The sequence below is a fragment of the Miniopterus schreibersii genome (assembly GCF_964146895.1).
Source record: "Miniopterus schreibersii genome assembly, chromosome: 21".
Taxonomy (NCBI): domain Eukaryota; kingdom Metazoa; phylum Chordata; class Mammalia; order Chiroptera; family Miniopteridae; genus Miniopterus; species Miniopterus schreibersii.
The window spans coordinates 1,500,574-1,515,883 of NC_138123.1; the positions used below are offsets into that span (position 1 = coordinate 1,500,574).

The following is a 15,310-nucleotide window of genomic DNA, read 5'->3' on the forward strand; positions in this document are numbered from 1 at the left end:
GCAACTGAATACTCAGTTTATCATCGAAGATTATAATAAATAACAGTGACCACGCCTTATCACATAAGAAATATCCGTTAATCGTTAGATTGTTCGACGACACAGAAATGATCACCGTTAACATCCCATTAAAGCAGAAACCAAAGATGACTGAGAACCACTCCAGCGAAAGAGAAACATGTTATTGGATTCACAGGCCGTAGGAAAGACTCTCCTAGTCGACAAGTCACGAGAAGGGAAACCTTTGTCTTAATGTGAAAAGGTCGGTGTGAGATCTCACAGGGAATACGGTTCGAGTTCCCTGCCCCCGATACGTCCGCAGGGAGTCAGGGGCATTCAGAAGGGGCCCAGCAATATTGCTGCTCTAGTAGCTGGACGCATCTCACAGGGTCCCTCCGAAGCCCAAGGCCCATGAACCAATGAATTTATTATACATGCATGGTCCGTGGACAGACAGGAAGCCTGGGGAGGAGAGGGGAGCAGGGTGGAGGGGGCCAATGGGGGGAGAGGGACATCTGTAATACTTTCAACAATAAAGATTATAAAGCAAAAAAGATCGAGCCTCACTCGGGGAACTGCCTCCAGGAGGTACTGTTGGTGCAAGATTACAGCCAGTGTCTTCTACTGATCCCTGTTTACCACTCACGGGACCCTCTCCTGTTCTACATCTTTTTGGTTAATAAAAAAGGGCTGACCCAGGCCCAAGACGGCTGAACCGGAGCCTGAGGAGCCTCTCTCCAGTTCACGTTCGCGTCTGCTCCTCGGAGTCAAAATGGGCTGTGCCTATTGCCGCTGTGCTCACGGCTGTAAGGATGTGATAAAAGTTAAATGTTACCAACCGATTCCATGGGAACGCAAAAAGAAAGATGTTCCTTTTGAAAATACGCCGTTCCTTTCAGGAAGATTTGCTCGGGGGGATGTGCCCGTAGTGTTGTGACAATGAGAGGACTCTCAACCGCCGGGGGAAATGCCCATTAAAGCCTCAGAAAGTGTAGCTCTCAGATTTAATTATCTTTAAATCCGCACACCGGCTTAGAGAAGTTGAAGCCGGTGTTTATAGGGGGGGCGGCAGAGGTGTAGTTCAGGGAAGCGATAATCCACGAAACCCCAATCTGCAGATCTTTTGGGGGGGGGTATGTCTTGGCCACAAGTCAAAAGACTAGCTTTTCGTATCTAAAATAAAAAGTTCAGATACGTATAAGCGATGTTTGGTAATTCCCCACTGTGACCAACGTTCCCATTTGTCCCCTCACTGCCGGACCAAACCCAACCGAGGAAGGTGGATTTCCCGGCCCTGTCTCAGGACAACGCCCGAGGCAAGCGCTGAGCGACGCAAAGCGCGCGTTTAGATGATTTCAATTCAACCTCCAAACCTACAGCGATGATGTCCCTTGCTGCCGGTTTAGTCACCTCACTGAAGCCTCCCGGGGACTCGAGCACACGGCGCAGGTGGAGGGCAAGGCGGTCGGCTCCCCGACCTGTTTGCTTCCGTCCCCTGAGGGCTGGGGGGGAAGAGAGCACAGCTCCCCAGCCCCGCTCTCTGCTCAAGGCCAGAAATCCCCTTCCTCCCGGGAGCTAAATAAGCTTGTCCCAGGGAACCGTCCAGTTACTAGAAACAGAGGAGGAGCCCTGCAAGTGGAGCTGCACAGACTAAGGACAAGGCCAGCGCTGTGACCCGGGAGAAACGCTGGCCGAACGGGTCCCGGCCCCTTGGAGGAAGAGGGAAGGACTCTCCCTCGTTCTTTATAAGTGGGCTCAGCACCTCAGCCGTGGGCTTATTTCGTGAAGAACTGACATTGGCAGAAACAATAGGTTCTCAGCTTCCGCCTCCACTTAACTTGTTTTTCTGGATTCCACCCTTGGGCTCTCCTTGAGGCCCAGCGGCCCCATCAGGCCCTTTGGGAACGAGGAGCTGTGTTTACAGCTCGCTGTTGACACCACAAACTGAGTGGCCGGTGATTTCTAGAAGGGTAAAGAGACCTGTCCCCTCCCGGACTCCACAGAGGCCACCTGACTCGGACAGGGCCACCATGGCCAGCCAGTCCCAGGGGATCCACCAGCTGCTTCAGGCAGAAAAGAGAGCCAAGGACAAGCTAGAGGAAGCCAAGAAGAGTAAGTACCCCTCGGGCGCGGCTGCGAGGGACGTGTCGCCGTGGGCGAGGGGGGCAGTGGGGTGAGCAGGGGGCCAACCCTGGCTTTCCTGTGAGACCCTGGCCAGTCCTAGGTTCCTCATCTCCGCCATGGGGACAAAAGTCTCTAAGGCAGATCCTTCTGAGAGGTTGAGAAATGCGCATGGATATGGAAATTTGGAGACACGGGCTTCCCCCCGTCTCTGCAACTTCCTTCATGCTCCTTGCCTGGTGTCGCAATATTGTGAAACGACTGAGAGGGAGACAACTCCCTGATTGAACCTCCTGCCGTGGGGGGGACTCGAGCCGGTGACTTATCCGTGGTCAGCGCCCCCGCCTGCCCCTGTAAGATCATAGCACGGTTAGCAGCTCACTCTCCGCCCCTTCTTGATGACTTTGAGTTCCCGATGTCTCGGCATAGTCCCATTTTATTATCGGTTGTTAGCTTTCTGCCGACGTCCTCATGCATCTATGTCCTGAGCCGCCGAATTTCTCAACAGACTTCAGCTCCCCCCCTATGTCCTTTCTTATGCACAACCAGCCATGTGATTTCGGAAGCGCGATCACTCCCGTTGTAGGTACGGAGAGGCTGAATTTTAAAACATAGCAAAGCCTGTGCCAGGCACCAGGCTCAACACTTGCTCACGGGAACCCTTTTCACAAAGGGGAAGGACACGGACGGGCAGGGAAACCGTGCGAGCTGCCGAGTCCACACAGCGGGGAGAGGGTGCGGGCGGGTCGGGACGGGGTCTGATTCCCAAGCCAAGATCTTAACGCGGGCGCTGCCCCAAATGTGCATCGTTTCCACGGCGGGGAGTCCGGCGTCAGGGACCCGCGGCCCGGGTGCAGGCTGCTGGGGCCGAGGCCCGTGTTCCCCTCACCCAGCCATTTCCCACGGCCGCTTCGTCTGTAATAAATAGTCTGTGTGCCTTAATTTCTCCTAATTACACTCAAGGTCCCGCGAGATAAAGGCCGCGTCTTAAACCGCGGCTCGCGTCCCTCTTGGGGTGAGGGTGGTGGCCGGGGCAGGGGAGGCCCCGACCGCGTTTGCCGCGGTGTTTTGAACGGGACCCGGGAGCCGTGGCCACAGGGCCCGGCGGGCGGTCGGGAGGGAGCCGCATTGGGCCCCCGGGGGGGGGGTTGGGTCGCAGGTAAACCACTGTCCTGTCTTAAGACGAATGGATTTTCTGAACACTCAGCAGCGTGGGTGCCGACGACATGAGGGAAGAGTCCCTGGGGTGGGTGGGGTGGCGGGCGGAGGGGCTGCGGGGAGAGGAAGGGAGAGAGGAACGGAGGCAAACCTGACCCACTTCTCGGTTTCTTCTACAACAAGCCATGCAAATTAATTGCAAAACAGCAGAGCGCAGATAATCCTCCAGAAAACAGACCAGGCAGCACCTGCTGGTCCGCCAACGGGGGGGAAAACCCTCCCTTTGCATTTATTCAAATATCTGTCACCGCGCTGAACGCGCCCAGGACGGAACGACTTAGTCTCAGATGCTTCCTCTTTATGGGAGAGACAGAACGACAGTCCCGTCATCACGGGCGGCCGTGTAGCCGATGAGCCCACGGGCGATCGACACGAGCACCCGGTTCAGCCGATTTGGGGCCAATCGGTTCCCTTTTCAAAGTCATCTCAGATGAAAACTGTTAGGAATCGTCGCTGGGAGGCGGGAGCCCCTCCGAACGATCTGTCCCCGGGCTTCACCACAGAGACAAAAGCCAGACGCCGCCTCCTTTCCTCCAAGTCGGAAAGCGCGCCCCGCGTCCTGCCCCGACAGGTGCCCGCGGCCGCGGCCACTCGCTTACGGCGCCTTCTGCACCTTTCCCTCAGTCTCTTTGCTCATGAATTTTCAAGCAAATTGTCAACCAGGCCCCAGAGACACCCAGGCATTGAGAACATTCTGGAAAATATTTTGACTTTCCACAACTAACCTGTGCTCCAGGGAATGTCAGCCTGTCCTTCGCTTCAGAAAGTGCAGGCTCGCAGGACGGCTGTCACGGGATGCGAGCTGCTATCTTCCCCGGTTATCGGCAGTGGACGCTCCTGGTGGCAGCCTCCCCGGCCGCACCCACCACGTAACTTCTTCAACGGTCTAAGGCAAAAACAAGCATTGCTTTTCGCGCCTGGTATTTTGTAAGCAACTCTCCTACTTCCCTCGTTTTTATTTCATTCCCTCCTTTAATTTAACGAGTATTTACGGGGCGGGTGCCTGTCTCGGAGACGCGTGCGTGTGTACGCGGAGGACAAGGCCGAGGCTCTTCCTTAAAGAATCTCCCGGTGACACAAACGCATAAATGAGCCTGAACAAAAAGAGAGAGGAAGGCGGTCGTGAGAGAGTCAGGCAGCCACCCCTTAGGTGTCACCGTGTATTTTATTCCATAAAGAGATGCGTTTGAAATCTGACATGGGTGAAGGCCAGACAGGGACTCAGAACGAAAACCCACAAATGAGGACAGTGGACACCGCTCAGAAGGCCTACGGCCACATCTCTCGCTTAAATCCATTTATTGGAAAGCCACTCTGCAGCCGGCAGAGTCTTTGCTACAGTGGGCGATGGAATATATATTTAAAGACATGAAGGGGCGGGGGAGAGGGGGGTGGTAAAACCAGAGCAATGCACGTGCTAATCGGTTTAGAAAGATGCACGATGAGTGAGGTGGTCGCCTTCCTAGACCACGCTGCAAACATATTCACGCGTCCACCAAGGAGGGCATCTCAGGGCTCGCGAGCTGTGACCTAATACAGTCCGTGGTGTAAATGTTTTGCCTCGAGGGGCGCAGACCTGCTGGATCAGGGCCTCTAAAGGGTGCGAGGCCTTTGGGAACGGAAGGCGCTGCTCCCTGCTGGCCAGACGGCCACCGGCTACTGAGAGAGACAATGGGGGGTTCGGTCGGAGCAGGTAGCAAACAGGCTCGGACAGCTGGGATGGGAGGCCGCAGAGCACAAAAAGCCCTGGCTTATGAAAGAAATGGTTCTTTATAGGAACTTAAGTCTTTGTGTGTGTAAGTCGTTTAGCATCTCCGGGCTTCAATCTTTTCTTTTTGCAAAATGAACGTATATCCAGGGTGTTTCGAATGATCAGAAACTCGACCTAAGATAGTGGGGTACAGACGAAACAGTTGTTTTTCATATACAGGATGTTTACGTGTATGTTGTTATAAGTGAATACAGTGGACGGATGGACTAGAACAGCCTGGTTTCATTGTCTCTTTTTTTTTTTAACTGCTGCGAGTTCTGGGCCAACTTTTCCTATAATTGGAGAGCCCTGGACTGTTCGGGGAAGATGCCTGGAAAAGCTCGGATATTCGCTTCTGTTCTCTGATTGTGGGTTAAATTACACTTATTAGTTAAGACACGCGGATGTTTCTATGCAAAACGCCCTCGCTGTTTGGTTGAGTTGAGATGGAAACACAGTGGGTTGGCCTATTTTAAATGATCTGACTTAATTCACCTTAACACCTTCTGCCTAAAAAATTGTTCGTTAACCAGAACCTCAAAGCAGGTGTGTTGGTCCAGGACCAGTTACCCTTTTTACAGCGGGGCCACCGACCCACCCTGGGGACTGATCGGGGTTAGATCAGAAACTCAAGGGCCCACTGAGGAGAAACACGGACCATTGTTTCTCTGAAACACGCGGCCCTCTCATCCGGCTGGGGCCCCGTTTCCCACCCGCCCGCGGCAAACCCGGACAAGGCCCCAGCCCGGCGCCGACACTCCCCTCAGACGCCCCAATGCACCTGCCTCGACGTCGCCCAAACAACCCGCCGTTTATCTTTTCCTAACGCGCACCACGGCCTCTCCCACAAACAAACAACCCGTCTACTTCGGCAGCCGCAGGAAACAGCGTCTGTGTTTAACTCGAAATGACGGATGGCACTGAGGGCTGTCGGTGGAGAGACGGGGCAAACGATGCCCATGTTCAAATCTGAGCAAAACTGAACAAGCAGCCGACCGGCGTGGCTCAGCGGTTGAGCACCGACCTATGAACCCGGAGGTCGGGGTTCAGTTCCCCGTCGGGGCACAGGCCCGGGCTGTGGGCTCCATCCCCAGTCGGGGGCGTGCAGGAGGCAGCCGATCAATGACTCTCATCATGGATGTTTCTCTCTCTCCCTCTCCCTCCCTCTCTAAAATCAATCATAACTTTTTTTTTTAAAACTGAACAAGCAGGTATATCCTAGAAATGTTCTAAAAACCACCAGAGTCCCCCAAAGGTCTCCCAAGCACTGCCTTCCATGAGGTCCTCATGGAATGGCCCTTCGGTACAAAATGAATCCTTAAGAAAATATTCCTACTTTTTTCTTAGATAACACGCCTGTTATTACCGGAACGTGGATTCGTTTCTGCTAGTCTCCGGGATTGCCAACCCCGCGTACTTTTTTTAAACCAGTTAACTGCCTGTTTGTTCCCAAATACGCAGATATTCTGAGTGAGTTACCCGAGCCCCTTGATTTAATAAAGTCCTCACGATGGGAGTGGATGCTTGGGTTCAGGAAGACATGACTTTTAATAAACTAATAAACTGGACGTGGTTATATTAGAGCTTTGCAGCCCTGTCCTCCGGGGTTTGTAGGCCTGTAAATTCTTCCTCTCGCTTTACGGCCCACAGACTAATGGGCGACGCAAAGGTATATTGGACTTTCATTTCTTCGAGGGGGTCGTATTAAAATAATAACCACATTCTCATCGGCGAATAAATACCCTTGGCTTATATTCCACCCGGGAGCTACAGAAAACTCCTTGGGGTATTTTTTAAAGTAAGATAAATTCAGGCAAAGGAGAAAGAGCCGAGAAGCAGATTAACGACCTAAAGCGGGTGGGGGTCGGCCCCGGAGCTCGGCGACCGTCCCAGGCACCGGACGAGAGGCTGGTTTTCCTGCCGACGTGGTCGCTTTTCCGATGCTCGCGGCCGGGGAGCAACACAGAGCATCCTCTGAACGAAGCCGCTTTGTCAGAATATTAACACCACCAGGAAAAGGGTTGTCTGGTTGTTCCCCGCGTGTGTCCGGACAGAACAAAAATCATTCTTGGCAGCAGGTAGACACCTCCCTGCGACGCCAAATGCCCTTTGTTTTCATAGCAAAGCGAGGCTTCCTCTGCTCTGTCCGGGCACCTTCTGGGCAGGTGGCGCATTCGTTGGGGTCCCCGCTCTCCTCGCCCGCTCAGGCGTCTGGTTTTGCCTCCAAGACTCGGCGGGCACGATGCCTCTGTGTGTGTCACGGGGCCTCCGTGTTGGTTTTCTGGGGCTGCCGTGACGAATTCCCACAAACTGGGAGGCTTCCGACAACAGAGAGACCTCGCCTCACAGTTCCAGGGGCCCGCTGCCCAAAATCCAGGTGCCAGCGGGGTCCGTTCCTTCCCGAGAGTCCGAGCGAGTGTCCTTGACTCCGGTCCAAGCCCGTTGCTATGACCGGCGCGGACGCAGACCCAGAGGACAGGCCTGCAGACCTCTGTCTCCGCCCGAGACCTTTCCCCTGGGTCCCAGCCCTGTCTGTCCAGCCGCCTCCTGGACACCTGTCCCCCCCGGACGTCCTCAGGGAAGGGACGGAGGCCTCTTTGGTGACAACCTGAGGGTTTCTTCTCAAACCCTGGCTTTTGAGCCAAAGGCCCCGGCAACGGGCCCTGTTTTCCTGACGATGATTACGAACGGCCGGGTATTCCGTCAAGCATGTCGTATATATTTTTTCTAACCCTTCCAGTGGCTTCTTGGGGTAATTAAATCTGGTGATAGCTGGGGGAGCTCGGGTTCGGACCAACCTGCTGGACGTAACGAAGCGTCCCGCGTCTTCCCGTCCTCGTGGCTTGTGCATCATTCTGATCCCCTCTGAGATGGTAAATGAAACCCCATCTCCCCCGTCAGAGAACTGAGTTAGCAGTCGTCCTCTCCTGCAGGGCCCCCCAGTACCTCCTGAGCAGTATTTAAAGTTATGATGCTTGAGACAACCACGTTTTCTAAGCCAAAAAAAAAAAAACAGAACATTTGGCCCTGATGAGCCCGTGTGACCTTGTGGGAACTTTGGGATCAAATATCTGACTGTCACAGTTAAAATCTGATCCCCTGTGGTCACCCCTACGTGTGACGCGGGAGGCAGTTGTTTTTCATGCTTAAGGGGGAAGAGTCCTGATTTTAAAATCTGGAAACCTGGGTCGGCAGGCGGCACACGGCACAGCCGGGCGGGGGCCAATGCCGGTGGCTGGGACGCGTGCATCTGGCTTCACCTCCAGCAGATCGGGGGCTGTGAGCCCCCCCGTTTCTCCCACCGGATTATGGGGGTGGCATCTGCGGGCCGTCGCCCGGGCAGCTCGGAGTCTGGCCAGACGAGGCCCCGGTGACTCTCCTGTTTAATTGAATGAGAACCAGCAGGTGACCGGTGCCACCACGGGGGAGTCGCAGACCCTCGGAGCCTGTCGCTGTGCAACGGGGCTCATAGACTAATATCCAGCCGCCGCGTGGAGCGCCGGCCGGCCGGCGAGCGGGGCTTCCTGTGATCATTACTTCTCCTTTAATGGGCTGGAGTGGTGGCTTGAAACCAACGCGAGCCTTCAGGGAGGCGGGAAAGACACCTTGCGGGTCAGGTCCCTGGAGCCTCCAGCCTCAGGCGAGGCTAATTCTCAGGGGACCTTGGATGTCCAAGAGCATGAAGGCAGGGAAATAAACACCTGTTCTGAGTGGGGTTTACTGAGTCCCCTCCACACTCGTGGAGCCCGGCCAGGGAGGCTCAGCGGTTGAGCATCGGCCTAGGATCCAGGAGATCGGGGTTCGAGTCCCGGTCGGGGCACAGGCCCGGGTTGCGGGCTCGATGCCCGGTCAGGGGCCTGCAGGAGGTGGCCGATCCATGACTCTCATCATTGGCGTTTCCCTCTCCCCCTCTCCCTTCCTCTCTCTGAAATCGATAAAGACGTATTTAAAAAAAGAGCACATTTGAACCTATAACTCAGTGACTCTAGTCCGTATAGTATCCAGGGATTCGCGCCTGGCAGAGAGAAACGTAAAAGCCGCCTACACCCCGATGTCGCAAAGCTTCTTAAAAACAAAGACACGGGAAACCGTGTGTCTGGGTGACAGACAGACATTTCCCTGGGGGTTTTCTCCTGGGCTGCTTACCCAGGAAACGGCCACTTAGTTCAAAGTCTACACCACATGTACCCAGCCCCTTGACCAGAACGATCCACCGAAGCTCAGGAGAAGAGAAACCGTGTTAAACGGACCAAAGACGGCAGGCGTTTAGCCGAAGCCGAGAGACAACAGGGTCGGGAAAGATTATTTTAATACAGTTCGGAGTTTCTTTAAAGTTTTAATGAACGAAAGCGTCAGGACCTGGCCCCCCTGAAGGTGGCAGTTAGGCGGGGGCGGGCGGGGGGGGGCACGGCAGCAATTAATCTGAGTCCATAACCCCCCAAACTTCCTCCGGCCGTCAGGAGAGTCACGTGCTCGGCTAATGACCCCCCAGCCTTGCCTCTGTCTGCGACTTTCATCTGTGTCGCTTGTGTGCTGGCTTAAGGCTTACACCTCCGCTCTTAATAAAAGCAGAGAGGGCTCCCTAACTAAACTCCTGGCCATTAAAAACCATTGGTTTTACAACCACTTTCAAGTCCCCCATAGAGAAAGCTACCAGGAAAAAACACACCCACATATCTGCTTTGATGTGGTGCGAGGCTTAATCAGACATCCTAGAGCCCAGGAGCGGCAAGAGGGGGAAAAAAACCCCAATAAAATGCTTTTTAAAACCGTAAGTCGGTTTGATAGAGTCTGAGCGGCACGTCTGGGGGGCTTTGGAGCCCTGCCAGCGTTAATGGGATCCAGTCGCCGCGGACTGAGGGACGCCTGGCCCAGGATCGGACCAAAGGCTGCCTTTCCCAGCGAGCGACCGCAGGAATCTGTCCCGCGGCCGCGACCGCTGTGCGGAAAGAGGCAGAGAGGGTTATTTAAACGCGCGCGTGTCAGAGGGCGTTGTCAGGTCCCCGTTCTGCGGGATCCCGTCGGGGGGGGGGAATTAAGTTTTTCAATATTGTTATTTTGGTGAAGTTGGCCGTTCTAGGGGACAGTCATGAAAAAGTAGACCTGCCCTGGCCGGTGCGGCTCCGCGGCTGGAGCGGCGTCCTGCTCACCGAAGGGCTGCAGGTTCGATCTCGGTCAAGGGCAGGTACCTGGGTTGCGGGTTCGACCCCCAGCCCCGGTCAGGGCGGGTGCGGGAGGCAACCAGTCGAGGCGTGTCTCTCACATCGATGTTCCTCTCTCTCCCTCCCTCCCTTCCCCTGTCTCTATCGATCAATGGGAAAAACAGCCTTATGTGGGGATTAACAACCACAAAATAATAATAATATAATGCAGACCTCGCCTTGTGTGTTTAAAAATCAAGCCTGAAGGGCCACGTATGTGACAAAGAAATATAATTCTTTTAATGCCACTGCTGGTTTTTCAGGGAAAACGAAACGCATTAAGCAAGCCAAGGACGAGGCCATGGTGGAGATCGACCAGTACCGGCTGCAGAGGGACAGGGAGTTCCGGACGAAACAGTCGAAGGTGAGGAAGGAGGTCGGCTCGGAGCTGCCCGCCGCGTGGACCTCGAGACAGACAGTCACGACCTGTAGCGCAGAAGACACGCCGGATGGGGCGGATCTAATCCAACCAGGGCCGGACGTCAAACTAAATCTTTTTTTTTTTTTTTTTTTAATATATCATTATTGATCTCAGAGAGAGGAAGGGAGCGGGAGAGAGAGCGAAACATCAATGATGAGAGAGTCACTGACCGGCTGCCTCCTGCTGGGCATCGAGCCCGCAACCCGGGCCTGGGCCCTGACCGGGAATCGAACCAAATCTCCTGGGTCCTAGGTGGACGCTGAACGACGCCGGCCGGGCGACAGTTCCTTTTTTTAAGAAAAGTTTCTCCATCCCACTCATGACCCTGGTGGCCTTAACCCATTCTCAGAGAAAATTCTGGGAAAACACCCCGGAACCGTCATAGAGAGACAGGCCAAAGCAAATTCAACTTGGAAGAGCATTCGGGTTTCACACGCCGTGTAGGTTCTGCTTCGTCCTGGCAGGTGGTGAGCTCCCCGTGCGGTGCAGTGAACTCTGCTTTGTCTCGGCAGGTGATGGGCTCGCAGAGCAATCTCTCGGAAGAAATAGATGGGCAGACGCTAGAGACCATCAAGGACATGAGGGGCGGCTACCACCAGCGCGTGGAGGGCGTGTTGGCGCAGGTCCTGAACATGGTCTGCGACGTGAAGCCCGAAATACACGTGAACTACCGAGCCGCCCGCTGAAGGCGAGGCCTGCGCTTCAGCAAAGGGGTCGCCAGGCCGCCCGGCTGCTCCTGGCTTCCAGTTGATATCAAGAAGCTCGAAAAGTAGAAATCTCACAATTACTAGGCGGTTCCCCAGGTTTCTCTGTGAATTAATCCACGCGTCGGCTCCGAATGTGGGAGCAGACAGACGCCACGTGGTCACCTCTTTCTTGGGGACAGGCCTTGTCTGCTCAGTCTCCCTGGGATCCGCTTCCTTTGTAAATGTCTTAATACAGAAAATGGTGTTGAACCGCGTGATGTCCGTGAGTCCTTCTGCATTTTATTCTACACCCGAAATCAGGCCGGTTCCAAGAGCGAGACTCCGTGCCCTCAGCCCCTTGGGTCGTGTTTGTTCCTAATTTCAACAACCCACCTCCCAAGGCCTGACGCAAGGCCTCTGCCGCCCGCCAGCATCCCAAATTCTCGGTGACTCAGCTCCTTTTACATTCAAATAGGGTTTCAGATCCTCACTCCGGGATGAGTCACCTTCCCGGGATGGCCGGCTGCCAGGTGCGGCCTATTTACACATGAAAGAGGTTTTCCGATTTCAGAGATAACTCTCTTATCTCGGGGTGGCTTTCTCAGTCCCTACAGAGGTGGCTATTTCTGCTCACACGCTGGTCCTAAAATGCCTTCTTGGATCACACGGAAACCGGGTAACCCGAGGATGTGTGAGTCCTCCCCGGCCCTGGTCTTCATCTTCTGCATAGTCACAAGTTACCAAATGGAAAGGGCCTCCCTGAAGTTCTTACTCAGTTCGAGGGTCCCCGAAATCACAGCCACACTCCTTACAGAAATGGGGAGGCATGAAAGGGTTTGGGGTTTGGATTTTTCCCCCCTCTGTTTTAGATCCCAAAGTCAAGAGGTGGCAATAAATCAGCACTATTACGTTTTCATCTCTCTTTTTTAAAAATATGTTTCTATTGATTTCAGGGAGAGGAAGGGGGAGAGAGAGAGAGAGAGAGAGAAACGTCAGTGAGAGTCATGGATCGGCTGCCTCCTGCACGCCCCCCACTGGGGATGGAGCCCGCAATCCAGGCCTGTGCCCCGACGGGGAAACGAACTGGGACCTCCTGGTTCATAGGTCGACGCTCACCCGCTGAGCCACACCAGCCGGGCAACACTATTACTTTCTAGGTGGACAGAGTTGGTAGAATTAAGTTGAGCAGAGTCTGCAAAGTGACCCAGGTGAAGATGGGGTACACTTGGAGGGCGTGGGGTTCCCTGCGTCCTCAAATCAATCCGACCCTGCGTTTACTGGGTCTGCTCTGGAACAGGTGACAGCAGTTAAGGGGCCGTCCCTGCAACTAGGCCGTCTGGGTCCCTCTCCAGGAACCATCGAGCTTGTTACTGTGTGTCCACTTCTCTCCTTCAAACAGACGAGTAACAATGTTACCACAGAGAGCGACAGTCAGTGATAAATACCCAGATACTCGTAAAAATGTTACCCGGCCCGGAATGAGTGATATAGGAGAGTTTCTATTAACAGTGACAATTATTGTTATTATAGTTGAACACAAACTAAGCTAACTAAGCTGATTTAAGGGGAAAAAATGAGTATGGAAGGAGGTGGTGAGGAGGGGAACGGCAGAAAACCGCTGTACTTCACCTCCGCAGCAGGTTTCAATGGGCTGTTAGGAAATTATCCCATTTTTAAAGGGAGCTGTTTGTCTCTGGTTAGGCAGGAAGCAACGGAACAGAAGTTGAACGGAGCCTGTTTTTACCGTGTTAGCACTTGCATTGCAAAAGCACCTACAGCTGTTAACTTGCTATCATTTTATTAACGTGCCATCGGTTAATACGAGTACGTGTGTCCCAGAGACAAACAGCCCAGAGACACTCGCGCGGAGCCTGCGGTGTGCCCGACGCCGTGCCAGCATCCCAAGGCCTGCTTCCTAGTGAATTCACAGCTTGGAGTCACAGCTCCGGGAGATGCTTTGCTAAGCGAAAATGCAAATATGTCCAAACACCCCAAATAAAGCCACTGGCACCGAGTGTGGTGTAGATAACAGTCTACCCAACAGGCACGTTCCCCACGGCGACGATGCCGGGCTCGGTGGTGTCAGAAAGGGATGTGATTTTGCGGATGGAAATTTGGGTGGGCCATCATTTCTGGAAGGGCTTTCCTTTTTAAAAATATTTTTATTGATTGATTTTTAGAGAGAGGAAGGAAGAGGCAGGGGAAGAAACATCGATCTGTTGTTCCACTTATTTCTGCATTCACTGGTTGATTCTTGTATGTGCCCTGACTGGGGATCGAACCCGCAACCTTGGTGCCTTCGGATGATGCTCTAACCAACTGAGCTTCCTGGCCTGGGCCTCTGAAAGGGCTTTCAAATGGTCTGTGACCAGACAGAAATGAAAGAGAAACCCTCAGGCAGTAAACATGCAGCACTACCAGGCCCCCACCCCGGGCAGCTACTGTGAATGCGGGTTTGGGTGCTGGGGACCCAGCTCCAGGCGAGAGGACTGGCCGCGATGCGGGGAGACAGGCCTTGCTCTGCGCCCCAAACGCAACAGCAAAGTCAAGCACCTGGAGGACACCTTCTCCCTCCTGGCTGCTCGCACCTGCCAGACACGGTCCCCAAAGGCTCTTCCCCTTATTTCAGGCTTTGTGTGGGGTAAATTAATTCATGATTTCTTGTTACTAAAAAAAAAAAAAAAAAAAAAAAAGACAAAATAAAAAACACACCTCTTTCCCCAATCTCCCTCAAAATACCCTCCAGGAACCTGCCCAATAGAAAGGCCTGAAACAAACCACTTTTGTTCAAAGCCAGCGAGGCTGGGAGGCTGCAAGCTCTGCCCACAGCTACCTGCATCCGGGTGGCTGCTGAGAAACATGCAAACGGCCCAACCAGGTACGTGGGGCTGTTTTCCAACAATGGGTGTTATTGTTCCCAGGCAAAGCTCTTTGCCAAGGGCGAGGAGCGCTGGGGGAGCTGGGGGCGGCCGGGCACAGCTGTCAGCCGAGCCACACGCCCGGCACCCGCGCCTCGCCCGGAGGGACGGCGCTTGCTCACCACGACGTCTCCAGGAGCTGATAATGCAGGTGGACCGGGTCATAAATATTTTAGCGTGTAAGCATGTTTTCCATCCGCGGTGACACAATACTGCAGTGCCCAAGGACCTCCCCCCAGGACGGGCAATTAGGGGGCGGAGGGGACGACTGGAAACGAGGGACAGTCAGAGAACCGCTGTTGGCTGAGCACATTCCAGGGCTGATCTCCAGCCGCTCAAACAAAGTGCTACTTAAAATTCAGCGCACTTTAAAAATCGATACGACGTAGTGTTCTCAGTTGCGAAATAGTTACAAAATAACTGCTTCTCTGGCAACATGGAAACCAAAGAGCCAATTCTCCGAAATGAGTCAGAATGAACGAGAAAAAGCCAAACGACAGCAACAAAAATCGTGGTCGTACGTGATCAGCCGCAGTTGATAAGATGATGCTCGGCCTGGTGACAGTCTCCCCACAGAATTTCCATCCCTCTGGCTATTGGCAATTTTCAGTGTTTGGTAATTATTTTTAAGTGTTTTTTATTGATTTCAGAGAGAGAGGAAGGGGGGGAGAGAGAGAGACAAACATCAGCGATGAGCGAGAAACATGGACGGGCGGCCTCCTGCGCGCCCTGAGATTCGAACCCGTGACCTCTTGGTGCCTGGGTGATGCTCAACCGCTGAGCCACACCAGCTGGGCAAGTGTTTGCAATTATTTCTATTCTGCTTGGGGGTATGTCAGTGAAATCGGATTGTTACACAGCCTTGAACAAAATGCTGCCTGAAGGTTTCACGGCCGCCTGTCATCACGCGTGTGAGCCGCCCCCTCTCGCCGTCCAGGGCCCTGCGTTCCCCCTCCCCTCGCCCACGCCTTCTCCTCCGGTCTCACCCAAGCCCT

General features: G+C 54.0%; 1 protein-coding gene across 1 annotated transcript; it reads left to right on the plus strand.

Annotated features, from left to right (window-relative positions):
- Window positions 1-1,436: 1,436 nt before the first annotated feature.
- Window positions 1,437-11,672, plus strand: ATP6V1G3 (ATPase H+ transporting V1 subunit G3). The gene is made up of 3 exons (XM_081123891.1): window positions 1,437-2,112; window positions 10,554-10,654; window positions 11,224-11,672. The coding sequence occupies exons 1-3, from the start codon at window positions 2,031-2,033 to the stop codon at window positions 11,395-11,397; spliced, it is 357 nt and encodes a 118-aa protein (XP_080980017.1). The 5' UTR covers window positions 1,437-2,030; the 3' UTR covers window positions 11,398-11,672.
- The last annotated feature ends 3,638 nt before the right edge of the window (window positions 11,673-15,310 follow it).